The following is a 14,881-nucleotide window of genomic DNA, read 5'->3' as shown; positions in this document are numbered from 1 at the left end:
CATGTTTTTGCATTGTTCTAGGTTGCACTAGTCGCTGTTTGCGCCTTTATTTACATGTTTCTGTGCCGCCTTTAAATTGAGCGTTGACGGGTGAGACGGGTATTCTTCGACGACCGACGAGCAAGTTTGATGTTATCGCCGTCGCATATTCGCTTAGTTCTTTTGCGGGCGCAAGTCAGCCTAATAGAGTGTTTTATTCATATGCAACGCCAGTGTCTTCATTTGTGGCTGCCGGGCTTGTCACCACTACGTGACAATATGATGTTTGGAAGCCCCTGTGAATCAACTCGGACAAGCTTTTATCGGGCTATCACAAAATCATTGAAGTCGCGATATTCAAGGCAGGCTCAGTTTTCTTTGTGTCATGGTGCATCCCGTCGAAACTAGCTGCAGCCGCTTGCTTGGGCGAGGTGAGTGCGCACGTTTCGTTCGTCCAAACGCAGTTGGGAACGCTGCAATGCCCCGTGGTCACGCGTTTTTTTCTAATATTTCGCGGGCTTTCTTCGAATGTCAGAAAGCGACCAAGTTGGAGCTACATTGGTAGAAAAATCTAAATAGGCTTTTTCCGAGACCCCTCCAGAACTAGATGAAAGTCAATTGGTCACAAAGTGAATATTAAAAATTTTACAATATGCCCACCTTAGTTTTTTCGCTTATTAAGCGAAACCTAAAAATACTCTGAGGAGCGCTACATGACGGCATATGATATGCCGTTGGTTAGATTAGGGGTTGGTGTACCGCATTTTCTCTAATCATTGATTCAAGATGATGCAGTGTGCGCCGAGGCATATATACAAAGTTGCAACCGGGGACATCCGACTGGGGACCGTCACCTCAACTCACGCAAGACCTGGAAACTTGTTCAGTCACTTTTCGCTGGTCGTTCGGTAGTGGAGAACCGCCAGTTATTCTCCTGGAGCTTAGAGAACGCAGAACGCACTTTTCGCTGGTCGTTCGGAAGTGGAGAACAGCCAGTTATTCTCCTGGGGCTTAGAGAACGCGTAACATTATAATTTGAGCGCGGTGAAAATGTTTGCCTTGCCATTTTCATTTCAAATCGTGTTGACACATCGAAAGAAAAAGCCTCGAGAGGCACTCGTTGTAGGCAGTGGGTGTCGCAGTTTCGAGATGTTTTTTAAACTGATGGAAATATTTTTTTCTCAAAGCGCAAGAGAACTAGCCGGCTCCGCCTACGAATCAGCTCGTGTTCCCTGTTTCTGCACTCGTAACTCCGATGTGGGGTTACCATGTACACCCGGCAGGTGCACTTTTGATGACAACTGTGTTCCTGAGCTCACCTTGGTTGTCTCTTTGTCGTTCTTGTTGAGCTGAGAGAGTCAATAAAAAGTTCATATAGAAGGCTTTTGGAACGCCAGTGCTAATTTCTTGCTGTGTTGAGCCGTGCAAGACTAAGCGTGATGTTTAAAAGTAAAGGGACACCAGCGATTGTACCGCACGTGTATCTCTTCTATGTGTTCGTATTCTACTGACTGATTTGCCAAGTTTAATCATAAAAGCCAGAAGCGCCACATCTGGCACGTAAGACTTTATTTCCACTTTGAAAGCAGTCCTGCAAATGGCGTGGAGGACAGGTTGCCTCACTGGAAGTCAGTACAGCCGCGGTACATGTTACGGCAGTCGAGGCCTCGGATGCCCATCATGACGGAATCCAGGTACTCCATGTCTTTGTCCACAGTCTTCCTGTGACACACAAAAATAGCGAAATATGCAATTTCAAAATGTGGTACTGAATAACATAAGCCGGGATGTCAGCCTAAAATAACTTTTTGCTTTATTCTCTGAAAAACAGGTTCTTGCCGATCGAAAAGGCGAGCACAGAAAACAGGGAAGGACAGAGACTGGTTTAGAAATTGTTTATTTAACAGACTATAGGGCAGGTACCATTCAGTCACATGTCCATAGCAAATCCAGTCAGTACCACTCAAAGAAAAATTGTATTCTTTGTTACTAATTAACTGGAGTCGGTGCGTCCGCCCCAGGTAAGCACATGCACATCAACTGGACAGTATTTCAAAAGCATATGGAGGAGGCATGCAAAGAAGCCTTCACTGGAAGGTTAGAGGAAATTATAACAAATGCTATGACTGTGTATTAATTCAATAAAATTTCTGTTGGGGCTAGTTGGGGCATTATTCCCAAGGTAAATTGAAGCGCGAACGATAGAGGGTCCACAAAAAAGAGGCAAACACAAGGACAGGTGCTAACTAACAATTGCTTTATTCTTCATGATAACGCATATATATGCCCTCGGCCACAATTGCAAAGCAGAGCAAAACAAGCAAAAATCGACAGCTTCTTCAATGCAAGACAACAAGTCATTCAATGCAAGTTAACAACGACGCGAGCACATGAACTTATATTCGGCTGCGTAAAGTGAAGTGGAGGTATCGCTAATGCAGTCTTCTACTTTCTTTTTTATGTGATATGCTTCCAGTGCCAACCTTGCGCGTTCCTTACTGCTTCTGCCCAGAATCGACGTATCAGAAATTCGCGGTGCATACCTGCAGTCAAGAATGTGCGACACGAGGTGAAAAATTTGTCACCTTTGATTTTTACATTTCGCGCATGCTCCCTGAGTCGCTCATTAAAACATCGGCCTGTCTGCCCGATGTAGGTTTTTCCACTAGTAAGAGGGATGGCATAAACCACTCCAATATTGCATGGGACGTAGCTGGTCTCGTGCCTTATTTGGAAACCATGCCTTCCATCACCGCACGTGCGGGAGCACAGCTTAGACAGCTTGTTTGGGGCAGAAAATGCCAGAGGGACACAATGCCTGGTGGCAACTTTCTTGAGATGGTGTGACACCTTATGAAGATTTAGGGCATTACCACTGGCCTGAACATTTCACGTTCCGCCGCCTTCTGCCTTGAAGTTCTGGTTTTTTTGCTTCTGTATCAATGTCTCGGGAACGGCTGTCAAGAGTGACAAAGGGAATTCTGCTGCCAAAAGCCGGCGCGCCTGAATATCAAAACGTGCTTGCATTTTATGCGCACACGACTTTCTGAGGGACGATTCCACGCATGGAGACGCAATGCCTCTTTTAACAATTTTTAAGTGTGCAGACTTAAAAGATAGAAGTTCCTTCTTTGCGCGAGGCTGGTATTCCCAGCACACGCGACTTTCTTGGAGCTCGAGGTCATGGTCCAAAACTACAAAAAAAAAAACAGTGTCTTGCAGTTAACTGGTGAATTTCCTATAGATAACGCGATCAGATTTCTTGACCTCAAGCTGTCGTTTTCGCCTAGTCATACATGCTGGATGTACGAATCACGAAACAGTAAACCATTACTTCCATTTGCATCATCTCATTCTGAACTAGTAAAAAGAGCTGTTGTCAAGTCCTGTTATATCAATGCACTTAAAAAGTCATGTTTCCATTCCATGAAAGACAGCTTCAATTGTCAAACTCAACGCCTATAGTGAGTGCAGGGTATCCCAAGCAGCTGTTTGTCAGAAGCGCGGAATCAATTCTTTCAGGTTTAAAGTCGAAGAAAAGGAACGAGGATGAGGCTCCACCTGCAACCATTCAGAAAAAAGAAAAAGTTACAGTGGTACCATACATTCACGGCCTTTCACACAAATTGAAGAAAATAGGAAGCCGATTTAATATCAGAGCCGTCCTGGCGGCACCTAACAAGCTGGGGATGATTTGCAAGAAGGTAAACAATGCTGCGTTCATTGCGCAACGGTGCTCAGTAGGACACAAAAATCAATGTGTGCCCTGTCAGGAAGGCGTTGTATGTTCCATTCAGCTTTCTTGTGGGAAACAATATATTGGCCAGACGGGACGATGCCTCAAAGAGCGCCTCAGAGAGCATCACTACAATGTGTACGAAGCAGTGAAAGGGAACCTTGGCATTCACTGTAGGGACTGTGATATTGAACGCCACAATTCGTCCAAACTAGAGGGATAAAGAAACACCGCAATCAGCTAACCCGAGATATTCTGGAAGCCGTTGAAATCGCGAGGTTAGATAAAGATTGCGTTAGTAGTGCTTCGGTGGCACTAACAGCGAAGGTATTGAGGTTTTTGAACACAAGGCAATGACGCCGCTGTTGTCATCCGCAGCTGAAGATATTTTGTATCTGTTTATATCAATGTCACTACGTTTGCTTTTGGTGATTGTTTCCTATGTATATATTTTCGCGGGACAAACAATAAAGCATCAGTTGAAAGTCAGCGCTCTTTTGTGTTCTTCATACGCCCTCGTTTTGTTTTCGCTATCTACCCTCAATGGATGTCTGTTGTATTGTATTGGGGTTTTATGGCGCATAAGCAACTGAAGCTATCATGCGCCAAGGATGTCTGTTGTATTTTAAATATTATTGTACTTTGATCTGGTTCACTGCATGGTCACATAGCATGGTGAAACAAAAATGAGGGAGGGCTACGGCTCCCTTGCTCACAGTTAGCAATCGGCTGGAGGTACCGGGCTTTTTGTAGCGGTTAGTATTGTTCTTAGAGATTTCGCGCAGATAGGGTGCAATATGCAGTCATTCTTGGTTATCCTGTTAGGTGTAAGACATGATGACTGGTGACTCAAGGTTTCGACGGACATTCTTTTCCGTTGTCCCTATATCTGCTTCATTGAAGTTAATTTCGTGGCCAGTCTCCTGCTCATGCAGCGCGATTGCGTTAGTTGTCACTTTTTCTTTATTCTTTTTTTTTATTCGATGATTACCCCGCTTAGCCTGAGGGCGCTACAGCAGAAGGGTTAGACGAGTGGGAAAAAAACATCTTCATTTATGGAGCACACTTGATGACCTGAAAGCCGATTCCATTCACTGATAGATCGAACAAAAAGGAACTGGCATGCATGTTAGTTCTGGGCGGTATTCCAAAATTTTAAAACAATGATCTGTGCGAGCAGAGACATAATGTGGCCTAACTAAGTATATTTGCTTTCAAATGCCTGTTTTGTTGTGATATATTTGGTACAAGAGTTTAAGTCGCAATTTCCTTCGTCGAGAGGAAAGGGTTTCCCACCCTAAATCATTCTTTATGACGGTACAGCTATCAGTTCTCGAGTACTGACACAGGACAAACCTTCCTGCTCTGTTTTGGATTTTTTCAATTCTGTTGCTCAGTATTGATTTCCAAGGTTCCCATACGGCGCAAGCGTATCCGAGCAGTGGGCGAACGCATGCTAAGTAGGCTGTTGATTTCACACAAGGAGGCACGTGTTTCCGATTTCGCTGTATAATGTTTAAGGTCCAGGCGGCCTTTGCAACTAGGGTATCCACATCTGTATTTCATGAACAGTCGCGTGTAAACGCCACACCTAAAAATTTGTTCACCACTTTTTGCGTCACTGTAACACTGGTGATCCTATACTCTGAGGCTAACTTATTTTTTTACGAGTAAGTAAGGTAATATGAATACATTTTTTAGTGTTTACCTTAATTTTCCATTTTGAACACAATTCAAGAACACATGATAAGTCACTTTGTAACTGGGCGACGTCGCCTTGATTTCGAATTTGTCTATATAAAACACAGTCATCGGCAAACAACTGTAAGCTAGAATTGATTCCGCAACAAATATCATTTACATATATTAAGAACAAGAGGGGTCCAAAAACTAAGCCCTGCGGGGCACCTGATGTTATATCTGCCAAATTAGATTTTGTTCCATGTAATACAACGCACTGTCGGCGGGAAGATAGCTTTCGATCCAGGCAAATATTGTAGGGTTAATATTTGCATCGTACTTATGGTCTTTCAGGCATCTCTAAAATCTTGTATTTTGCCTACGTAAACTGACGAATAGGAAGCGCAGGCAATTTCCTAAGCCACGCCGGGAAACGTGGCCCGAGCGAGCTGGTCTTTCACGTTTCCAAGCTCATTTGTGATCTTGCTGGTTCGGACATGTGCAACATGGATGGCGTGCTTTCGGAACATCCGCGCTAGCCCCTCGCTGATCCCTGCTACCACAGACGGAAGGCAGCTGTCAGTCTCTTCCTCAACTAGAAAATTGATTGAGGGCTCAAAGGCGTTGAGATGATCGAGGGAAGTGCTCGTGTGCTTTCGGTCAATGACGAAGAAGCAGATATCGACATACCTTAGAAATACTTTTGGTCGCGATGCCGCTGTGCCCAAAGTGGCTACCACCACTGCTGTGCCAAAAGGCTGCTGTTAAAATTTGCTACTATATGTAGAATACCTGTTGACTAGACAAAAATGCAAAAGTTGCAAAGTTCCGCTGCTACAAACGGCGTCCAATCTTTCTACGAGGCTTCTTCTCGAGATGCTTTTTACATCTCTCAACTGCGAGATGAGCTTGTAAATAGCGAGCAGCAACGAAGGGCACGATCTCGTTTGTGGCTTCTAGGACAACCGCTGAGACTTTGTCGTTGAAGTAGGATGAATCGCGACCATGAAGGCGCAGTGAAAATGCAGAATTTTAAAATCCACTCTTGGGTTTATGCACCCTTATCAGTTCGCATATGGCAGGCGATGAACAGTTTATACATAACAACTGATAATAAAGCCCATTCATAGACAGAAGGAGCCCTTTGAAGATTTATGTGAGACTTTTGAAGAGATGTTCCAGTTTAGGTATTTGGTCTTTCGGGATCCGGCCGTAAGTGGTCTTGTCTTGAAGCATGGCCTCCATTTTTTCCTTGTATGAACACGGGTCAAGGATAATAGTAACATTACCTTTATTTGCTGGTAGGATGGCTATATCCTTGTCAGCCGAGGCTTCGGATTGCTGAGCGATAGTCTTGACCAAGAGGGTGGTTCGATGACGTCTTCATGCGTGGCAACACTCCTAATGCCTTCGTTTGAACTTCTTCCTAAATGTATCGTTGCAGAAGTCGTACTGTTCCTTCTACGGCGCAGGCAACATTTAGTGGGTCCGTTACCTTCGCTTGTTGAAATTTAAACCTCGGCTGAGTACATTTGCTGCGGATGGGTCCAGTTTCTTTGTGTGGCTCTTCCCTGTTGCCAAAAACCAGCGTTTCCCAGCGTCTTCCAGTGCGAAACCAGTAAAATTTTCGCGCTGGTTTTGCACTCGGTCTGCTGGGGACGCTGGATGTCTGCGATATTCACTGCAGCAGTGACGGGAAGACACTGGTTGCACTGGTACGATGGGAGAAAAACGCATGGGATTATTTTTTTGACGCTGGTTGTGTCGCAGGCATCCGCTATGCACTGGGAGAAGTGCTGGATGTGCGCTTGTGCCGCACTGGTCCCGGTTAGCATCCCTCAGGGGCCAACATGGCAACAGCGTACTCGAAATCGACCATCGGGGCGCTTATGAAAAATATGGCTCAAGTAAGCGCTTTTTGCTGCGAAGTCGTTGCCCACCTGTAACAAACAAAGGCAGTAGATTTTTTCTAGTTTCCATGTTTCGATAATTCGTTTCGAGCCTTTCGACAGAGACCACGATCACCGCTCCTCTGATATCTCATTGTACACTGACAATTAACATACAACTATACCTGGAATTGAATAATGTGAGCTACTATGCATAACAAACTTCATAGCTGATCATAAGGGAACTCTAACACAATGATTACTGCCAAAATGTTCAATGCGGGCTCAATCTCAGGTGAGCGTAGCCTGCACCGCGGTACAGTATAAACAGCCGAAAGAAAAACATAAAACGAGGGAGAGATTAGTTTACCGAGCGATGGGCTCATGAGAGAAAAAAGAAACCATACAGCGCTTGTAATGCATAATATTTTGCATGTTTCTCAATCTTTTGTGCTCCTTCTTGCTCTGCGTATAAAGCAGCCGAGCCCTCGGTCATCGCAACGCTCCCCGAAATGTTTACATACAAATAAGGTTTAGTTACACGCAAAAAAGTGTCGTCGCTGCTGCGCTTGCCGGTATTGAAGCTTGGTCGCACTTTTTTCCTTGAAGGTTTCTACTAAAGCTCCGTGTTCACTGAAAATGACGCCCATGGTGGCAGCATCACCGAAGAGTCGGCGTTGTTAAATTTGCCAGCGTGTCAAACTCCACGTTAAAATAATTCTAGTGCACAAAATAGTGCGCATAGGCATCCAGAACATTAGTTGCAAGTCGTGAAAGCAGGCAGCAAGCTCCAATGATGAAGAAGTTGTAACTGTTAGGGCGGCAGCAATGGCCTATAGACTGCGAAACATGAAATCCCAACCTTATAAATGCGAGCGCGACATAAAATGCAAAAATGTTTCATAGGTTTCCATTTCTCAGCTTGGCCGAGTAGTTAGCGTAGAGAGCTACAGGTAAGAGGAACCGAGTTCGACGCGCGCTACGTGCTGCTCTTTTTATTTTGCTTTACTTTTTTAGCTGCTTTTTATGTATTTGAGGCGCTTCGTTACTTTATAGCTTTTAATTTTTATCATAGACCTTTTTTCTCCCGGTGACCAGTGCCGCCAGTGCGGAGCGTGCCAGTATGCCGCCTCCCAGTGCGCCCAGTCTCCAGCGTCATACTAGGCCCATAATCATGTAAGGCGCTGGGGCGCTGGGACCCAGTGGCACTGGTTTGTGCAATAAGGTTATGACGGCCACACAAATTTTCATCATTTAAAGCTTTTGATTTTGCGACTTGACATGCCTCTCATTTCTTCCGTACATTTCTACGTTCGCAACCAACAGAATGCAGGCGAAGACATTCAGAGCGATAAATTTCAACAATAGATTTTAAAAAGACAGTTCGGTTTCTATTCGCTTCGTTGTCAGCTTATATTCTTCAATCCCTGCCTGAAGGTGACGACGTTCAGCTTTGGCAACCACACAAGTCTTGGTCTCCTATGGTTGCCAAAGTTGAGCGTCATCGTGTGTTAGTCTCTTTCTATCTGTCCGTGTTCTAGCGCGCTGTCTAAAAATAATGATCAGCCAACTCGCCCAACAAGCCACTCCACTCTGGTGGAATATTTCGTTCTAAACACCTTTTTTTTTTCGCCTAAGCTTATAATCACTATTAAGAATTTTCTGTTAACTGCTGGCTACTTAGCCATGAAATCCTCGTTAGTCATCTCTTGTCAAATGTTCATTGGGAAAGCAAAGCGAATGCTTAGACAATGCGTCATGTTAAATATTCCGCGTGCCACTTCCACTATCGCAGTCTTCACGACATAACATCTGGGCCATCCTACTGACTCCGGTGCAGGGACGTATTGGCCGGTGTAGGACACGGACTGGAATCGCCCATCGTTCCCGCGGGGAACGGCTGTGTGCGCCTGTGTTGTGTGGTCAGTGGGTTGGCGGGTGGAGGGGGCGCTTCCTTCAAGATCGGATAGCAGACACTCAGCGACTCTGGAGCAGTACGGTGCTCCTTTTCGACGCTTTCCGGCCAGTGCCTCTTTGTGCGAAGTTGGACAATAAAAGTCATGTTGTTGTTATAAAAAGTTCTCCCTAACGTCATTCACAAACGAACAATTTTTTGGGTGCCGAAACTCGGGAATAAGCGAAGAACAACGGCAACTTGAAGCCAGCGATTCCAACTGCAACGGAAGACGGCGATGGATCGACCCCAAACAAAGAGAGAGGTGACGCGCGCCGTACTGGACCAATTCAACGGGGAGCTTGCTGGACTAAAGAAGACGGATGACCTCAGCCCCCAGCAACGAGACATCGCGAAAATATCAGAGGAGTTGGACATTGTTTCGAAAGATCTGAAACACCTAGATGCCCTGATTCGTCACAACTAATAATCTGTTCACGTTACTCTCCGTGTGCCCCGATTTCACTCGCCATTGAAGACCTGATATTCCCAACCTCAGAATACTGGACTCCACATACAATCAAATGGGAAGAACATCACCCCACTCAAGAAACTCCAGCACATTTCTGGCACCATGTTGCACTTCATGACTCGCACGCACATGCTCTCTCATCTTAGAGTAAGAATACCTGTCAAATATTCAGACCTCTTCCGTACCCCAAGAACATCCACGAAGAGCCTAAAACCAAGCCCCTTCCCTGAAATGTGCGTCCCAATCTCCACGAACAGCGGCGTATAGCCCGTGATAAGGCATTCCACCAACATTACGGCTCAGACTCCGGAGTCGCATGGTATGCACAGGCCATGGCTGCTTATGGCCATGGCACTTATGCCATGGCCATGGCACTTATGGCACTTATGGCCATGGCTGCTGCCATGGCATAAGTGCCATGGCTGCTGCTGTAAACTCCTCCCTTTCTCCGCTTTTTTACTTCTCCCACATCTCCCCTCCCATCCCATAGAGCTTCTCGGCCACTATACCCACCGCCTCACTAATCCCTAGACAATAGACGTGCCACTTTTGTAGCGTGAGCTACAATATGCGGGTTGGAAGGAGTTTCGCATGAGCTCTGCGCCGACCAAGCTGCGCATGAGCGAGAGCCGCACTACGTCACAGGGACAGTGATGCCGCCGCCGCCGCCACCCTAGCGGAGGAAAAGGAGAAAGGGTGTGTCAAGCGAGAGAGAGAAAAGGATTGATTGATTGATTTAGGAAGGGAAAGGGGCGGTAACTGTCTCAGTTCTTTTCCGTGGACACCTCAACCGCGCCGTAAGGGAAGGGAGGAAGGTGGGAGAGAAAGGGGAAATAGAGAAAGAGGAGCCGTAGGGGAGGGCTACGGGGTAATTTCGACCACCTGGGGATCTTTAACGTGCGCTGACATCGCACAGCACACGGACGCCTCTTCGTTTCGCCTCCATCGAAACGCAGCCGCCGAGGTCGGGTTCGAACCCTGGTACTCCGGCACAGTTGAGATTAAGAAGTTCGCAGGGGTCAAGTGGATGCAGCTAGCACAGAACCGGGTTAATTGGAGAGATATGGGAGAGGCCTTCGCCCTGTAGTGGGTATAGTCAGGCTGATGATAATGATGACTCCGGCACAGTAGTCGGGCGTCTTACCCCTGCACCACCTCGGCGGGTGTTGTCTGGATGACCATGTGTCTTTAGCGCTGATATCAGGTGGCGACAGAATCTCCACGAGTCCGTTGGTTTGTGGATAGTACGATGCAGTTTTTTTTTTTTTTTTTTTTAAAGTCGATATTTATTGCCTCAGGGCATCAGTAGGTTATGAGATGAAGGATGAATAAATGATTAAATGAATGGAAATAGGTTGGCTGATTTCATGAAGTCCAGAAGTGAGCGATGATGAGGTCCCTGCGTCCAAGTGACGTATGAGGCAGGATTGGTTGCTGAAAGGCCAGCTATTCTCAGGTGCCGGATTCGTGTTGGCTTGAGTGCTGGGCAGTCCCACAGCAAGTGGTGGATGTCGGCCTCGACATCTTCGTTGTTACAGATCGGGCATCCTGGGCGTGGATATAAGTGTTGGAAGTATGACCACGTCCTAGTTACAGCTGGTGTAAGGGCAACACCGACCCGGATCCTCCTAAGCGCAACCTCCTCTGCACGGGTGAGACCGCGGGGAAGGGATATCGCACACGGAGGGATAAGTGCACGTGTGCGGCGCCGGAGGTGCTCCTTTCTTGACAAAAGGAGGGTAGCGTCGTCGACTTCGAGACGCCGTGGGATTGATGCGTCTTGGTTCACGAGGCGGGTTGCAAAATCAGCTTGACTTTGGGAAGGCAGCAGATCCCGTGGGACCCACTCAATGCGTATTGACTGTGGGATGCGCGCCGCAAGCTGGTGGATGTCCTGGCAAATTTTAGGGCAGCGGCTGACACGTCGGAGCTGACGTACTGCATGTAGTGCGTCAGTGCGGATGACAATGTGGGCTGTAGGGAGCATGGTTATAGAAGTCAAGGAGCAGAGTGCCTCTTGAACTGCCACAAGCTCAACGCAGAAAGATGTAAGTGGTTCTGAAAGCTGAAACGTAGTTGTCTGATTCAGGATAGGTCTCCGTGGACAGTGGATTGCCGTTTTGGCTTCACAGCCTTGCAGGCTTCCATCTACGTACACTACTATGGAATCTTGAGGCAGGTTAGTATCTTGCTCTTCAAATCTCTGGCGTAGCAACGATGCAGAGTTGGCAGACGTCGGTCTGCGGATGTCAGTTGGCTTGTTGTCTCCTAACTGTATAAATTTCCAGGGAGGGAGAACTGGCGCAGGTGGCTGAAGAATAATGTGTGACGTTGCATACGCCTTCAGTGCTTGCGTTGAATGTGACAAAGTGGCCTTGAGTCTGCGAGCATCTCGGCGCTGCTGCACCAGTTCATCGATGGTGTTGAGCTGCGCATTCTCCTGTAAAGCTACGACCGGTGTGATTCGTGGAAGGCATGTTATGGTCCTCATAGCTTCTCGATTTACGGCTTCAAGGCGATCCCATTGTGCCCTTGTAAGATGCTGGAACTGGGCCTGATAAACAATACGGGGCTGCAGAACCGCCCTCACTAACTGGCGTGCAACAGACGAGCCAGCGCCACCCGTTTTAGGTGCAATTCTTCTTATTAAACTTATAGTTTGAAGTGCTTGCTTTTTTGCCTGAGAGAGCCAAGCAGTCGCTGATCCTGATTGGTGAATTGTTAAGCCCAGAATTTTCAGGCTCGAACTTTCTTGTATTGGGGTGCCTGATAGAGAGAGACGAATTGGATTTGAGGCAAGTTTACGGCGTCCCCAGCGGTTGGCGACTGACGTGTATGAAGTTTTACACACAGAAAGTTGAAGGCCAATGGAGGATGCGTAATCAGAGGTTACGTCTAATGCTGACTGAAGGGCGGCCTCTTGAGTGAGAAGATCATGGTGAGTGCTCCATACCGCGATATCATCTGCGTACTGCAAAAACTTGATTTCAGGGATATCATGTAAGCGCCACGCCAATGGGATGAAAGTAATATTGAATAACGTCGGAGACAATACTGATCCCTGGGGCACGCCACGTAGTGAAACGAATGAACCAACAGTGTCACCGCTGAGGCGTATTGCAAATTTTCGTCCGTCCAAAAATGATGCGACAAAAGTGCGTACTCTCGGAGGGAGATGGAGCATGTCAATGGCATTCAGGATTGCAGCATGACTGATGTTGTCATATGCCTTTTCAACATCCATTGCTAATATGGTACGTACATCGCGGCTGCGGGTAGATGACAGAACTGCTGAGGCCAAGACAGCCAACCCGTCCTCTGTACCTATGTATGGACGAAATCCAATTTGAGCAGGGTGATAAAAACCGTGCTGTTCAAGCCACCAAGAAAGTCGTGTGGCTAGCATTTTCTCTGCGAGCTTGCAAAGCGTTGATGTTAAGGAGATTGGTCGCAAGTTGGCGAGGTCCGTTGGAGGCTTCCCAGGTTTGGGAATAGGGATCACGACAGCGGTTTTCCAGCTCTCGGGTACGACACCATCAAGCCACACTTTGTTTATGGTGTCTAGTAGTTGAGGAAGTGCAGCAGTACTGAGGTTTTTGTAAACCTCATACTGAATTTTGTCCAGGCCGGGCGCTGTTTTCCGTTTCGCATCGTCAATTGCAGCCAGCAGCTCGCACATCGAAAAGGGGCTCGCAATTCCATCTGTGTCGGCAGCAGCTGGTAATTTCCATGCGTCTGCAGGACGATGCAGTTCGCAGTCGTCCTGTTCCGAGCAGTGTGAGCAGTTCTGTGAAAACCAAGGATTCGAACTGGGTCCGCGGTCCGTTAGGATGGTTGTGGGCCAACCGAAACGTGCCACCCAAGTATAAATAGAGGCCGAGGCGACGTTGCCGCCGTGATGTCACCGATTGGCTTTGCCTTCATCTGGTGAAGCAGTCGAAGCATGTTAATAAATATCGGTAGCCTTGATAAGAGGGCAAGGGGTCAACGCTATCGATGTGGGCCGTATACGAAACGTGTGGTAACAGCGCGAAACGTGGACGGGAGCACAAGACTAGACGACGCAACAAGCACTGAATTTCAACGTTTATATTTAAAAGCATGCCCTTTTGTGTATACCCCTGCACCACACATGCCACGTACAAGTACCTTGCACACCTCTGCACAGTCATAATCGCACCACACGTGCCACATAAATGTCTCTTGCAGACAACGCGGTACACTAACTTCTGCGCACTCACGGAAAATATTGCACATTTGGCCGCTCAAGGTCCTTTTCTGTTAATAGGGACAGCTTGTTTGCTCATCGTTCCAGAAATCTGGCTATTTCTGTGGCATCGATTATTTCAGAAACCAGGTGCTCATTATGTTTTGCTAGCACTTTACATCGTGTGAATTTCACGGAACCAGATTTCGAAGAGCAATCTCTGACATGTATTCCGAAATGCCTGCTTGCTTGATAGACGTTATTTTTGCTTTCGTTCATCCTGTCATTTGAGCATCTGCCAGTCTGTCCCACGTATTGCTTCCTACACTTCAAGGATACGGAATAAGCATCGGCTTCCGCGCACTCCACGAAGCTACTCCGGTGGTTTCTTGTGCATCCGTGCTGCTTTTGCGACCCATCTGCGTCCACACGTCTGAAGAGGCTTTTCAGTTATTTCGAAGCAGTAAACAACACTAACGCTTGCTATGCGCTCAATCTTTTTAGCGGTGGGAAATGTGCGCAACATCGAAAACCAGCAAGCCCAAGCTGCCACCCTGGCTAAATGCGAAACTCTGGTCAGGCTGCAGGAAACGCTGGGCTGGTGGCACTAGGTACCGGTACCGCGCGTGTGCACGCTGGCATGGTGCACACGCGCGGACCCAGTCGCGAATGTCGGTGTTCATGCGAGACCGAAAAAGCGGGATCAGATCAGCTTTTGGGTTGCGCGAATTCTAGGATGGGCGATGTTGAGCAGAATGACTAATTGAGTAGGTGAATGGCTTGTAATCGGTGAAAACGGTGAACGCCGGCCTTCATGCAAGTGGCAGAACGGACGTACTACCAGGCATATGGCGAGGAGTTGCGGACGAAAGCACTGTACCTTGTCTGAGCAGAGGTGATGCGTTGAAGGAAGAATGCGTTGTGTTGTGTTGTGTTGGGTTTTATGGCGCATAAGCAACTAAGG

The 14,881-nt window shown here is 47.1% G+C and overlaps 1 protein-coding gene across 1 annotated transcript in view; it reads right to left on the bottom strand.

Moving 5' to 3' along the window:
* Positions 1-1,531: 1,531 nt before the first annotated feature.
* LOC146201333 (uncharacterized) overlaps positions 1,532-14,881 on the bottom strand; it is a 155,791-nt gene continuing 142,441 nt past the window's right edge. The window contains exon 4 of the mRNA XM_084595771.1: positions 1,532-1,701. Within this exon, the coding sequence (XP_084451897.1) occupies positions 1,599-1,701 (103 nt within the window). The 3' untranslated portion in view covers positions 1,532-1,598. The remainder of the gene's footprint in view (positions 1,702-14,881) is intronic.

The sequence above is a fragment of the Amblyomma maculatum genome, chromosome 2 (genome assembly GCF_055883805.1).
Source record: "Amblyomma maculatum isolate TAMU_Amacu chromosome 2, ASM5588380v1, whole genome shotgun sequence".
NCBI classification, from domain to species: Eukaryota; Metazoa; Arthropoda; class Arachnida; order Ixodida; family Ixodidae; genus Amblyomma; species Amblyomma maculatum.
The sequence above is the reverse complement of the archived record's forward strand: the minus strand, read 5'-3'. Positions and strand labels throughout refer to the sequence as shown.